At 36.9% G+C, this 15,198-nt stretch overlaps 1 protein-coding gene across 8 annotated transcripts in view; it reads right to left on the bottom strand.

The window, feature by feature from the left end:
- Positions 1-15,198, bottom strand: part of Cdh18 (cadherin 18) — a 928,594-nt gene that overhangs the window by 55,406 nt on the left and 857,990 nt on the right. For all 8 annotated transcript variants that reach the window (XM_006520095.4, XM_011245360.3, XM_006520094.4 and 5 more), the window contains one exon: positions 11,266-11,402. In XM_006520095.4, coding sequence (XP_006520158.1) covers positions 11,266-11,402 — 137 coding nt within the window. The remainder of the gene's footprint in view (positions 1-11,265; positions 11,403-15,198) is intronic.

Genomic DNA, 15,198 nt, shown 5'->3' with positions numbered 1-15,198 from the left:
TAAGTACCATATGAAGAACTACAAGCATCCCTATGAGTCCCTAAAATTATGGGCACACACTAAATATTAAATAAGATTTTAGAGGCAGAAAATATGAATTATTCTAGAAAATATCTCAAAGCAGCAAATTACCTACAAAAACAAGAAGTGCTTTGTTTTTCTGGGATGTGAATGATGATGCATGTTCTGCAGTATGTGATGATACTGTAAAGATACTCATGTTACTGTGCATGCATGTAGCATAGAATTTACAAATTATTGACTACCAAGCAACAAAACTCAAGGCAATAAACAACATAAAAATGACACAAACTGAAGAATCATTAAAAATGGGGAAATAGATCAGATCAAAAAATATTCAAACCTATTTTCCTAAATGCTTTGTAAATTAAAAGATGTCTTCTAAATCTTGAGAAAACAGATTCATTTTTTAATAAATCAAAATATTCTAAGGAATTTTGTTAAATACCTCCAAGGTGTTACTAACTCTTCCACCGCAAAGCTCATATTATTATCAAATGCTTTCTTCTACGTGTAAGTCAAACTTTATCATCATCATCACTGAATTTCAAATTACTAAGAACACACCAATGGATGATTGTGATATAGCATTTCTAGATAGAGTCAACTGAGCAGGAAGACAGAAAGACATAGTCCTGAATGTCAGGTGGTACAGTCCTGTGTCCTGGAGTTCTCAACTGAAAAAAATGTCATAGCCAAAATCTATACAGCCATTTATGGACCGCCTTGAATCTGAACCACTCACTAAAACTGATCTTGTTTTAGTCATCTAACAAGATGCGTGAATAATATTCCTAACAAGTATTTTAAGTTCTTATTTGTAGTGTAAATTTTGCCTGTCACTCTTCAGCATGGACACTGACACACACACACACACACACACACACACACACACACACACATATATATGCATGCATGGATTTCTAGGTGTTTTATTTCACTTGACTATTGGTGAAAGCAATACCAATTTCATTGCTGATATTCCCTTTGAGTGCCAAGGGAAGAAACTGTGCCAATTAGGATCTCTGTGTGTGCTAAGTAAAATTGATAGTATGAACACATTTGTGGGAGACAGATGACATATATCATAATATCATAGTGACAGTAACAAAATGATATGTAGAAGCTCTGAGAACTTGAAACCATTCATTCTCTGATAATAGATTTTTGAAACATAATTTCAGATTAACAGCAACTGGGACTACATTCATAACTCCTAAATTTAATTTGTACCACCTGAAGTTACTAGTTGAGCAGTTGAATTAAATTTAAAACTTGTGGCCTTAGTCTTTCAATATATTTGCATGAGAAAAATGACCCAATAAATAGAGAACATATAAAATGTCTTTTCATGTGGAAAGAGGACGCAAGAAGGAAATGGAAAAAAAAGAAAAAGAAAAAGAAAAAAAGAAAGCAGGAGAAATTGGGGAAGGAAGAGGGGTACATCATTTTGTGGGACACACATTTAGTAGAGGAAAAAATTTAGGAAAAGAAAATATTCCTATATTTAACAAAATTATAATAATCAAGATATTTATGTCAATAATTTTAATAAGTATTTTGATGTAAGCTGTTCATCTAAATTAAATTAGAGGTTATGTGTGCAATGGTAGCAATATAATAGAAACCAAAGCACTTGGCCTAATGTAATGTAATATCATTTGCCTATAAGTAACCCTTACAGAAAATTAGTCTAGAGAGGAAGTTGTACATTTTTTTCTAACAAGTTGAGAAGAATTAAAACTAGTAATAATTATGAAAGCGTGGCATAATTGGAAGCTATGAATAAACTCATAGTGCACATATTTCAAAACACCCAGCTCTACTGCTGCTCCTGGGCATGCACCCAAAAAATGCTTCACCAAACCATAAGGACATGTGCTCCACTACGTACATAGCAGTTTTATTTGTAATAGCCAGAAATTGGAAACAACCCAGATGTTCCTTAGCCAAAGAGTGGATACAGAAGTCATTGAAAACGAGGACATCATGAATTTTGTAGACAAATAGATGGAACTAGAAAATAGCATCCTGAATGAGGTGACCCAGACCTAAAAGGGTATGCACAGTGTGTACTCCCTGATAAAGATAGTAGCCATACAGAATACCCATGAGTGTCAAGAACCAGCCTTGGCTTGGAGACCGATTCTGAGAGAAGGGGTGTCTGGGAGCTGGGAAAAGAATGACTCAAAGTCAAATCGTGGGTCCAACCTGTGTTCTGATTGATACAGCTTTTCCAGACTACTTTTCTCTATGCCCTGCTTTCTCTCTACCAAGCACTCTGTCTATATTCTACTTGCTTGTTATTCTCAGAGATCTCTCTGTTCATGTCCTGGTTGCTTGTTATCCTTAAGAGGATTGAAACAGGTTGACTCTATGACAGGTTTCAAACTGATAGGTCAGGAGATTAGGTCTAAACTTCTGTTTCCCAGGACTGGACAAGTCCAGGTAAGTCAGTAATTGAAAAAAATCCCAGGCCTCTGGCAGCCAATCAGAAACTGCCCTACTGTCAGAAGCTGCCCTGCCACCTGGCCTGAGGCAAGGGCAGAGTCAGCAACAGTTTCCAGGCTTCCCCAGCAACAGTTTCCAGGCTTCCCCAGCAACAGTGTCCGAGGCCCTCTTCCCACAGAAATCGTTCTGGAATGTCTCTAGAGATTGGCTCTAGCCAACCAATTAAGATAAAGGTCACCTACCCATCCCTAGAATTCACCAAATGTGCTTTAAATTGAGCCTGTGAGTTCGCACAGGCATCACATCAACATCTTGGTAAATGGGATGCATCTTGGTGGATGAGATACTCCAGAATGCTGGATTTCTGCAGAATAGAAATGCTCTTTGCTCTTGCATACTATTTGAGTCAGGGGTATCATTCTTTAGTGAATCTTGGACCCTTACATTCTAAGATTCTCTGACTATGTCCTGCTTGCTGGTGTCTAAGAGATCTCTCTCTCTCTCTCTCTCTCTCTCTCTCTCTCTCTCTCTCTCTCTCTCTCTCTCTCTCTCTCTCCATGCCCTGCTTGCTTCCTGTTCTAAGAGTCCTTTCTGTCCATATCCTGCTTGCTCAATCCAGTTCTCCACACAGTTATCTCTTTTTATTCTAAAAAAAATACCTGGATAGCTCTACTCCTGCAGAACACAGGTCCAGTCTTTTACTTTACATATCAATCCAGTCATTTACTCCAGGTTTTCTTTGTGACTATCTTATGAAGCAACATCCCCATTGGATTATTAGGAGATTGCAAACTTGCATTTGTTTCTCGACATTGCAAAAGATTTCAAAGATGTCTCCCTTTGTTAAGCATGGATGATAAGATACTTATGTGGGACCCTGCCCTGAAATTACCTTTTCTACTATGCCTAGGCCTAACCTTGCTCTGCCCTAGGCTGACTCTGAACTCAGGAATTCATCTGTTCTGCAAAAACGTTAACTGGGTGGCTCTCCTGAGATCATTACTCCCTAAATCTCCTTTCCTAGTAATTTTCTAACAAGTTGGCTCACAGCCCACCTACATTTGTTCCTTTAGATTTGTTCACAAAATCCCTTCACATAATGCATATTGCATCCTTATTTTTTGCATAGTTAAGAAACTATGTATTTTTGAATACTTGTATTTAGAGCTCTTGCCCATAGCATAATTGTCCTCTGAGAGGCTTAACTCAGCAGCTGACACAGACAGGTGCAGATACCAAGAGTCAAACCCTTATCAAAGACTTGGGGGAAAGATTAAAGTCCCTAAAGGGGAAGTGAATACCACAGGAAGACCAACAAAGCCAACTAACCTGTACCCTTAGGGGCTCTCAGACTTTGAGTCACCAAACAAAGAGCTTATGCTGTCTGGATTGAAAACCCAGGCACATATGTAGCATATGTGAAGCTCATTCTCCCTGTGTGCCCCCCAACAATGGGAGTGCAGGCTCTACCCTAAAGTCTGACTGTAGTATCCATTCCCCAACAGGGCTGCCTTGTCTGGCCTCACTGGTCAAGTATGTGCCTTATCCTGCAGTGACTTGGGAGTTTGGGGGGCACACAGTGGACCCTCATCTCTCAGAGGAGAAGAAGAGGAGAAGTGGGGAGAGAGACTCTCAGAGGGATGACTGGGAGAGGTGGAACATTAGGGATTTAAATAAATGAAATTAAACATCATAATTTGAAATTCACAGATATGGGAATAAAACGGCATACAACAGAATCTCACTGTATTGGAGTGGTGGGCGATAAAGTAGATCACTTACAAGGCGATTCAAATGCAGAGTACATAGGGGCCACAATATCTGAAGATGGGTTTTGAAATACCATTTCCTAGGTGAGGCATAGCTATTGCAATCAGGATCGCACAGCAGGAGAAGATGATATCACTGTGTATGCATAGGAATGGACCCTCTAGTCAGGCTTAGATGGAGGAGACAAGGATTCCTTTAATACCAAACTATTAGCTGTTGATAGGTTCAGGGAAAGTGGAATTACTGCCTTCATTCCTGTACACACTGATGACTTCATCCTACTCTAGTAAATATTTCCATTCCACAGCTCAAACAGATGGTCCAGGGTAAACTATGTGGGTCCTAAAACCAAGCCCCAAACTCTGAATCGAACAAAGTATTGATTTTACGTAGAAATAAAGGTAAGCATTTTAGGGATGAACAGGGAATAAATGAGGGTTCAGGGAACAGAAATCAGAGTATATTGTGTAAGTGCATGTAATTGTCAAAATCACAATCAATAAAAAGGACATAAGTAGTCTGGACTGAGATTTAGAAATTGCAAAATACAAACGGTGTGAATGTGAAAACTTATGTCATGCTAAAGAGAATTTTTTGTGTCTCCTTGATTGGATCATGAACTCGAAAGGTATCCAGTCACATTTTATTCTGTAAGTGTCTATAGAAGTCTTTTAGTTGAGATTAACATTTAAATTGACAGGCCAAACAAAGCTGATTGTCCTTCAGGCTGTTCTTGAGCATCATTCATAAAGACCAGAGCACAGCAGAAAAACTGACTCTCAAGGAACAAAGAAATTCTTCTCTGATAGCACTCACCCTGAAGTAGGAGCTTCTGCTTATTCTAAGTCAGCTTGGCTGCCAGCCTGTCTGCACACTGTAACTTTGCATTTTAGAGCTCTGAAGACTTGCAAAGCAGTGAGTCAATAGTGCCTTATGATAATCAGACTCTCCCAGGTCTCTCTCTCTCTCTTTCCCTGCCTCCCTCCTCATCCCTTCCCTCCCACATTCTTTCCAGAGAACATATGTAGATCGTATTAAAACCCTTTGTTTGTCAATTTCTCAACAGTACAAGTTTTCCACAGACAGTTTTTTTTTTTTTTTTAAAACAAAGTAGTAGCACTCCAACAACATCTGTGATAGATGATGCAATGAAATTTTTCCGTTCTGAACTTACAGGAAACTTATATATATCTTAATGTAGTACCCGCTTTAAAAATATAAACATGATATTATCCCACAATTTGAGTAAAGGCGTTTCACAATTTAAATCAACCCCAGTAAGATAAAGTAGGTGACAAATGCTTGCTCTTAAAAGTTATTGGATTATCTAATGCCCAGATGTAAACAAAGATGTTCTGTAAATTCCCATGCATATATTTTGTTATGCTTCAGCGTCCTGTCTCTGTGATGGTAATATCTGCTTTCCTTGTTTCACAGAACGATTCGGTAAAATAATTTATCCAATAAAGGATAGCATGGAAGAGTCAGAGGTCCTATAACGTGGGAGGCATGGTGATCTTTGCGTTAACACATAACCGTGAAAGGGATTAGCAATGTTAAACATACAGGATTGTCCTTTCAAGGAGAGAGTTCTACTACTTGGTTTCTAAACATAAGGGTGGGAGTTGACATGGTTTATGCCACTGTGACTTTTGAGCTATCTGTGTGCCTGAATTCACAGATCCCCCACTGCCAGCCCAGCCCCTTACCATGAGCTTGTTTTTTTCAGTCACTCTATAGAATCTACCTTTATGAAATATGTCCTGTGTACGTTAGAGAGTAGATGTAGTCATGTCTTGCTGAAACAGGATTGAATTATTAACACCAGAAAAAAATTGTTTTCTTTGTTTTTGTTTTTGTGTTTGTATTTTTCTTTTTTAACCAAATTGTGCTATGCTCACATATACCTAAAATAAAAAAAAAAATCATGGTCAAACTTTCAAAATTTGAATCAGCACAGAATACTTATGTTCAACTGAACTATCAACATCACTTCTGTGAATCATTACTCTGCCTGGTATGTCATGGTAATCACAGAGACCCCTATACAACAGTTCTTTTTTGTCACAAAAGAAAATGATATCATAATCCAGGCACATTGTTGTTGCTTTTATTATGTACTTAGGTGGCTGAGGCATCACAAACCTGAACAAAAGAATGGAAAAATCAACTCATATACACATTCCATTTAGTCCATGTCCCTATGATTGAATTCAGCCCTTACTGAATGTACATAGATTCCCTGGATGAATTCTTCATTGTCACACTATAACATTGTCCCTTCAGTGGAGAGAAACCATAGCTTTCTTATTCCCTTGGCTTCCTCTCCCTACATAGCCCAGGCCAGCCTCAGTTTCTGTTCTCACATTTGGGTTGGATAAGATTGCATACATATTGAACACTCTAGGCCCAAATCCTTTTGTATCTTCTAAATTGTCTTCTCAGGCCCCAAGAGGGCTCTTCTCTTATTTGCATAATCCCCACAGTAAAAAAAAAAATAGTGCACTTTAAATATTAATCAGTAAAAGCAATTCTACAGGACAATCTACTCTAGAAAGAATTGTGTTAAGGAGAGTTTTTAAAAGAATCTGGAAAGATAGCAACTGCATTCCTAAGGAGAACATGTTTTGCCCATGTGGCTAATGTTGAAGTTAAGGCTGACAATTATGGGAGATTTTCTGCCTATACTACGGGACAGTTAGGCTTGGCAGTAGGTACCAGCCTGTGTGCTTCTCAGAAAGCAATCTCCCAACATGGTTATAAAATCTTAACTACTGCTTATTCTTTCTGTACACCTGTTTATGGTTAGGATTAAATTATATTTCAGTAATACTCATTGAATGGGTCTCTAAGGCTTTTTTATTACCAACTGTAAAATGCAGAGAATTACAATTTACTATAATGTTTTACTTAGTAGATGTAAGATGTACATATGTATTAACTCTTTTCCCCCAATAAGAAATAGCAAATGAAAAAAAATCAAATAATTAATAAGACTTTTACCTTTACAAAAACAGGACTTTCCTGTAGTAATGACTACAAATGATGTATGTTTTTACATGCATGTCTCTGTCCATTTATAAGGTGGTTTCTCCTTAATGCAAATGTTATTGGGAATTAAGTATGATGCAGAGATAAGTAACTATTGCTATGTAAATCCCATGAATTGCTTCCTTCTTTGGAAAGATTTACTTAATCTTTTCAACATTCCTTTATAGATTTAACATATTAATTCAAGTTTATCACCTGATTTTTAAATATTATTTATTACTTATTTAAATGATTTACCAAAGGATACAAAATTACACATTTAGCCTAAATATTAACAAAATAAAAATTATCCAGAATGATATGAAATGAACCCATTCATGTGTTCTTTATAATAGCAAACTAAAGGATCTAGAGGACATCTGATTTCCAATAGTATGATGAAAATAAAATTTCAATAAACGCAGAGGCAGAAGCATTATGAAAGTTAGAGACTGTGAAGAACTCAGTGGAATCTTGTCTCCTGGAGATGAGAGCGCCAAGCATTTATGAACTTGGAGTGACTGCCAGCACCAGCTCAAGCCCTGCAACATTGCAGCACCAATGGGAAGCAGTTCCTGGTGTTCTCACGTCCCATGACTAAAGGACTAAGGACAGTCAATGGCTTAGTTACGGTAGGTTGGCCATGATCTAGTGAATGGCCCTCAAGGTAGGTTGGTCTTGCTCTAGAGAATGGCCTCTTATTTGTGAACATGTGGGCAACTTGAAAAAATTTTCACAGGTTATAAGAATGAAAGAGTACATGAAGTTGGAAGGAAGCAAGAGGGAGAGGTTGTGGATTTGGAAGGAATTAGAGGAAAGGGGGAAAGGTTATAATCCAAATTAATTGTATGCCTGTGTGAAAGTCTCAAAGAAATGATCAAAATTATTAGTCTTAAAAAGAATATAAATAGTATGGACAGAGTATGTAAAGGTTGTCATGGACTTGCATGGAATTATAGCAACAACATGGAGCAAGTCACAAGGATATTGCTTTACCCCACCCCCACCCCCCTCAGCAGAGGGTAAGCAGGGCTGCCAATTACTACACAAACAATTTGGGATCTCATCTCATGTGCAGAAATATAAAAAAGGTTCAGCTTTGTAGGAAAATAGTTGGTTAGTGAAGTGGTTATGCGTGGTGTTACCATGTAAAATAACGCATCTACACTTAAGAAGATACTGAAGGTAATGCGATGGAAATACTTGCCCTACTATCTACCTGCAAATGGAAATGGCATCATTAATAAAAGTGAAACAACACTGAAACCTAGCAGTAAAGAGAGCTAAAGGAAATGTGCTAAAAACACAACATGGGACGCTGTATTTGGGCCTGAGAAGCTACAGAGTCCTGATGGCTCAGTCTACAAGATGAATCAACCATTGTTTACCAATTTCTGGAGGAACTACTAATAAGAATCCATTCGAGAACAACAGGGATGTATTGGTAGCTTCCCTTACTTTGCAGGAAAATGAAGACGTTTCAGCATTCATTATGATAATAGAAGAACAACTGAATTATATACTTTAAAAAGACACATTCTTAAGAATTGCTAAAACCAAAAGCTCAAGTGACAGCACAAGGTTGCAAGGAAGTTGAGCAAGGGAACACTCCCCATTGCTGATGGGGGTGAAAACTTGTAGAATCACTTTGGAAACCAATTTGATGGTTTCTCAAACAACTAGGAATAGTTCTACCTCAAGAAACAGCTACATCAATCCTGGGCATATGCCCAAAAGATGCCCCATGATATACAGGGACACTTTCTCAACTATATTTAAAACAGTTTTATTCATAATAACCAGAAGCTGGAAACAAACTACATGTCCATTAACTGAAGAATAGATAAAGGAAATGTGGTTCATTTACACAAAGGATTACTACTCCACTGTTAAAAACAAGAATACCATGAATTCTGTAGAGATGGAACATGAGAATATCATCATGAGTGAGGTAACCAAGAGCAGAAAGACACATATAGTATAGACTCTCTTAAAATTAGAAATTAGCCATTTCAACTAACTGCAGGATAACCATGCTATACTTCATAAATCCAAAGAAACTGGGTAATAAGGGAATTCTAATTCAGGATGCTGGACTCTCACTCAGAAGGGGAAACTAAGTAGTCATCAAAGGAGGATTGAGAAAGGGAATCTTGGTATTAGAGGGAGTGAGAGGTGGTAACAGGGATCAGGTGTGAGAAGGAGGGTGGGTGAGGGCTGGAATTGAAAATAAAAATCATCAGGGGCCATCTCCTGTGACTTGTTAGAGGCTTGGGATAGGGGAGGATATAGCATGCCAATGAGGTTGACCCATATCTGCTGATCTCCATATCAGCAGATACGGAGACTGAACTGGCTACCTCCTGTAGTCAGGGAGGGCTTCTAGAGGAGGGAAGGGGACACCTAACCACCCATGAAACCTTCAACACAACATTTGTCTAGCCCACAGATGGGCAGAGATAAAGATGGAGCAGAGACAGGGAATAGTCAAACAGTGACCGCCCCAACTTGAGACCCTTCTCATAAGAGGAAGATAACCCCTGACGCTACCAATGACACTTTGTTCTGCTTCGATTAGGGACCTAACACACCTGAGAAGCTGCATCTCACCAGGAGCGGAGGCAGGTTCAGAGGCCCATATCCTAAAAGCAGGTGGAGTTTCAGGAATTTTGTTGAAGAGTTGGGAATAGAAGTGATCAAGGCAGAGGATTCAAGGGCACCACAAGACAATGCATAGAGTCAAGTAACCTGGAACCATGGGGGTTCACAGTGGCTGGACCACTAACTGGGGAACATAAAGGAGCTAGACCTAACCACCCTAACACAGTTACAGCAAATGTGCAGCGTGGTCTTCATGTGGGGCTCTAAAAAGCGGTGCAGGGCTGTGCAGGTCTCTGTTTCCTGCCATTGGATACCCTTCCCTTTCCCTGGACTACTTGCTTGGGCCTCAGTGGGAGAGGGTGTGCCTATTTCTGGATGGAAAGAGATGTCCCAGGGTGGGGTGGTACATAAAGAGGACTCACCTTCTCTGAGGAGAGGGGGAAGGAGGGTAGGGATTTTTAAAGGTATGACTGGTAAGAGAGGAGGGAGTGGGTGTGAATAGGAGGTAAAGTGAATAAATAAATAATTAAAAGGACAGACAACTACCATATCATTAATATCTAAATGCATCTTTAAAATATTTTCTTTTAATTTCTCTATCATCCTTAGGAAAAAGCATGATTTCAGTTGATATAGCAATATTTTTCACTATTAAATATTCCTAGTACTAGAGTTATGTTTTTATCATAAGTGTGATGAAATATTTCATAGAGACATATGTCATTTTATCTACAATTTTAAACTGAGGCTAAATAGTAGCTTTGTTCATTTCCCAATACATTAAGACACCATTATAAAGAAAATAAATCTGTTAATAAGTTATGTTTTAATTTTATTGACAGTCATGTTTTCCTTTTTTAATGCCAACATAATAATTTATTTATTAAGCATAGGCACTTATGTAGTGTCCTCAATTGGTGTCCAGTTTTTCAACTTTATGTTGTAAGATTTGCTTAAAGAAGATTAATATTTTCCAAGTAGTTCTTTCACCTAAATTCTATAAGAGCTAATTCAAGCAAGGATATTATAGAGATGTCTCAGGGCTGAACTGTCAGATAATAAGTACCCTTATTGAAGAGACTTGGTGTCATAAGTGAAGTTTAAGTGCATGAAACAGAAAAGTAGTAAAATTAAGAGGGAAATCAAGCACTCTTGACTTAAAGATGAGAACTAATTATTCCATAAAGCCAATTTGCTAACATCATGCTGGGATGAAAGTGAACGAAAAACTCTAAAACGTACTCATTATAAGCAGATATATGAATGACTTCAACTATACATTCTGTGAGATTCTAACAAAAAAAAATTGGGGAGTACCTTGCAGGACACAAATCTCTGCATATAATTTTGTTCACAGAAACATTCTGTCCTGGGATATATAACACAGTTTACCGTTTTCTGAAGCAGTCACTGTGATATTGTACCATGGTGTTTCTTCTCTATCCAGTACTTTTGATGTCTTAATGGTTCCAGTATTGGCATCAATATTGAAAAATCTCTCCTCTTCAGTACTGTGATTGATGAAATACCTGAAAGTAAGAAAATGGAAGTCTTCTTTGTAAGTGATGATCACTAAAAACAATATAACATTATAAAAGGAGTTATTAAATCAAATGAATTAAAGTCTAACTATACATTACTGTCTATATTTGATTTAAAAGTCTTTAATAACTAAATTTTATAGAACCTATGACAGTTTTTTAATAGGTGAAAAACATATTAAAATATTCTGCAGAAAAAAGTAACAATTTCTATGAATTTGTGGATTTTCAGACAGAAGGCTCAGCAGTTAAGAGAAAATCCTGCTCTTACAGTCAACTCAAGGTCACTTTCAAACACCCATATCATGTGGCTGTCAACTTGATATAGCCAGTCAACATTGCAGCACATAGAAACCATGTTCCAGTTGATGACCCAGATCCATTAGTGTATAGTCAGCATAAATTTGACTTTTTACTTTTTTATTTTTATCTTGAAGTGAAATGAGTATGGCATAAAAGGAAGGAGAGGCCTTTGGTCCTGTGAAGTCTTGATATTTCATCATAGGGGAATGCTAGGGTGGTGTGGTAGGAGTGTGTGGGGTCGCACACTTGTGGAGGCAGGGGATGTGATGGGGGGTTTTTGGAGAGGAAACAGGGAAGGGGGATAATATTTGAAATGTAAATAAATAAAATAACCAATAAAAAATTTTAAAGAACAAGAGATAGATGGGCTGTGTATCTGGGAGGAGTTAAAATGTGGCAATGATCAAAGCGCAATATATACATGTAAGAAATAATAAAAAAAATGTATAAAATGAGTTTCATCCCATAAAGACAATGAGAAGAATTTTAAATGAATAAAGAGATGCTTTAATACATCAAGAAATCTTAACTCAAAGATGAGGAGTATTCATTCTATAAAGACCATTTCATTCTAGGATTAAAGACACAGAAAATCTATAAAGGTTACTCGGTTACATCTGTACATTAGTACACTGATGCTTTCTTGTTACCTGTGCATGGGTTCTGTGTCTGATGTGTTATGCTGTTCAAGCAATAAATCCTCTTGCTGAGATGGATGGAAGAGTGAGAGACTGACACAGTATAACTATGGTGTCAGGCAGATAGACATAGAGAATGCAAGAAAGCACAAAACATGGTGTGGATTCAGAGTATGCTTTCTAAGCAGGAAATATGGACTAAAAGTTAATCACCATAAATTCAACTCATTGGGCCTGTAGCACCCAATATGAAGGGAAATTGAAAGAGAAAAAGGAAATACGTTTACAGAGCCAACATAAATAGCCTTTAGATACAGAAAGCAGGTCCACCTTTTTATGAGAACAGATGATAGAAAAATCCAGGGGGTGTGAAACTAAGTATGAGCGTGGGTGGTAAAAACCAAGAATACAGTGTCCCAAGCAAATTTGGACATTTACAAAGAAATGAACACAAATAACCAATAATAATATGAGTAAGTATTTAGTCTCTTTGGCTATCAGTAAGATGCAATGTAAAACTACCATGAGACTCCACCCCTGCAACCCCAGAAGAATGACAATCACTACAAAGTAAAAATAAATGCTATTAATTTTTCAGGGAAGCCAGGAGTCTTTGTATGGTGATACTGTGAATCTAAAATAATCTAGTCACTATGCACAGTTACTATAAAGATTTTACAAGAAACTAAAACCATCTATGTCACTTCTGGGTTTATACTAGAAGATTGGCTGTTCAATATACCACAGAGGTACTTGCACAAAACAATTTCACAGCACTAATTCATATTAGAGGATCAGCTCAGATATTTGTCAGTAATGAGTTTATAGGTAAAATGTAGAATATACACAAATAAAATTTCATCCTACCATACTGATTAAAATTACATTGCTTTCATGAAAATGGCTATAACTAAGTATTGCACACATTGGGGGGGGGGAGAGTATAGGAGGTGAATATGGTCAAAGAATATGAAATTCCATCACTATGTAGGTCGAACACATGCCAATAATAATTATAAACATAAGCAGCTTATAGTACACTATCACACTGCCACTCCTCCATACTTACATATTACATGTGAAATATCCATGAAAATACTATATACACATAATGTAAAATCTTCAGTACCAGTGTGACTGCATTAGGAATTCACTAAGAAATTATGAGACTACAACCTGGGTGTGTATATCAGGATGTCTCATGAGAAAGTTAGACAATGAAGCTAATTGTCTGATCTAATCAGTGGAATAATGCTTTGATGGACTCATATGATTCCATTAATGGGAAGTGGAGAAAAGTGGAAGGTGGGATGAGTTAGCGGAAGTAGGTCACAGGCAGGAATTTGAGGCTTATCAGCCCTGGTTTTTTTCTGATGCAATTACATTGTTTGATGCTCACAAGGAGGTTCCTCTGAAACAAGCTTCCACTACATGGGTCTCCACTTCTTCATAGTGGGTTGAGAACACTGGGCAAAATCACACATGAGGGAATCCTTTTAAAAATGTGAAATAAAACACAATTCTTTCATATTCCTTTTCTGTGTGGTAGATACTAGATTACCAATGAAAATAAAACTACTGAAAGTGGCTTGAAATATTTAACCATTAGTAACGTTAGGAATTCATGTGTTCTAGACTTAGAACTACTGAAAGTATACTGAACTTGCTGCTAATTGCTAATTGCCCAGAAGTCCATAAAAACTTTCTAATTGTGCGAGTTGCCACTGTAATCGCATTACAATGTTGGCTAATTTATCACTAGCAAGTAAACACTTCTATTTGCACCTTACCTAGCAAGAAATCTTCTGGAAGACTTTCTTTTCTCACACAGAATTATGAGTTATGATTATGTACTTTTAAGCCTTCCTATTATATTTTAAACACTGTGAAAAATAAAAGAACTTCAATTTATCAAAATAAGATGTACATATTATATTCAAATTAGATTTTACTTAACCAACAGACAGACAAGCTATGACTATAATAAACAGTCGATATCAATAATGACAGCCTTTCATCAAATACTTTTTTCAACAAATGTTACTTTATACAAATCACTGAGTTCTTCATTTGTCACTCAATTTTCCTGGGATATTATAGGCATAGGGTAAAAGTAACTATGTTTCATGTTCAAGAGTATTAGAAAAGTTGTCCTTCATTTCAGTAACAAATCTCATTCCTCACAGGTACTTTCTGTATTCATTATGCTCTCTCTCTTTCACCAAAAACTTAATTTTAAGCATGTGTCAAAAGTATATTTTTATACTGATTTGCTCTAAAAGTATTAGTGAGAATATTATTTGTTTCTCTCAATTATTATCTTTTATATATTTGTAAATACAGCATGTATATGGTAAAGAAAATTCACTAAGAATTCTTTGTGGTAGTTGTTTTGTAAGGTATATTAAATAATTCATTCAATTATTATGAATAATAGTTGAATAAAATTTAGTAATCTTTAATTGTCTCAAAACTTGTGGGATAACTGGAAGCCTGGCTCTCTCTGCAGCTTAAGTAATGGTCACACATCTGACATATGGCTCTGATTGAAAATTTTAAATGGTCCTTTCAAAAGATTAGGACATAAAATGCATTAACCATACAAATATCCAGAAAATAATCACTCTAACTAAATATTCCAAATGAACATTTGTAATATGGTACACCTCTGATTAAACTTTAGTGTCTAATAAAATACTATGCAAACAAAGCATAAATTATGTTACACAGAAAATATGTTATATACTAGATGCTTGTATTAGCTTGAGAGGTTGTCTGTATTGATATCCAAGCAAGGAGTGGGTGTTCATAGTGTTTAATCTCAATAATTGACTGACTAAGAT

Source organism: Mus musculus, chromosome 15, assembly GCF_000001635.26.
Source record: "Mus musculus strain C57BL/6J chromosome 15, GRCm38.p6 C57BL/6J".
Lineage (NCBI taxonomy): Eukaryota > Metazoa > Chordata > Mammalia > Rodentia > Muridae > Mus > Mus musculus.
The sequence above is the reverse complement of the archived record's forward strand: the minus strand, read 5'-3'. Positions and strand labels throughout refer to the sequence as shown.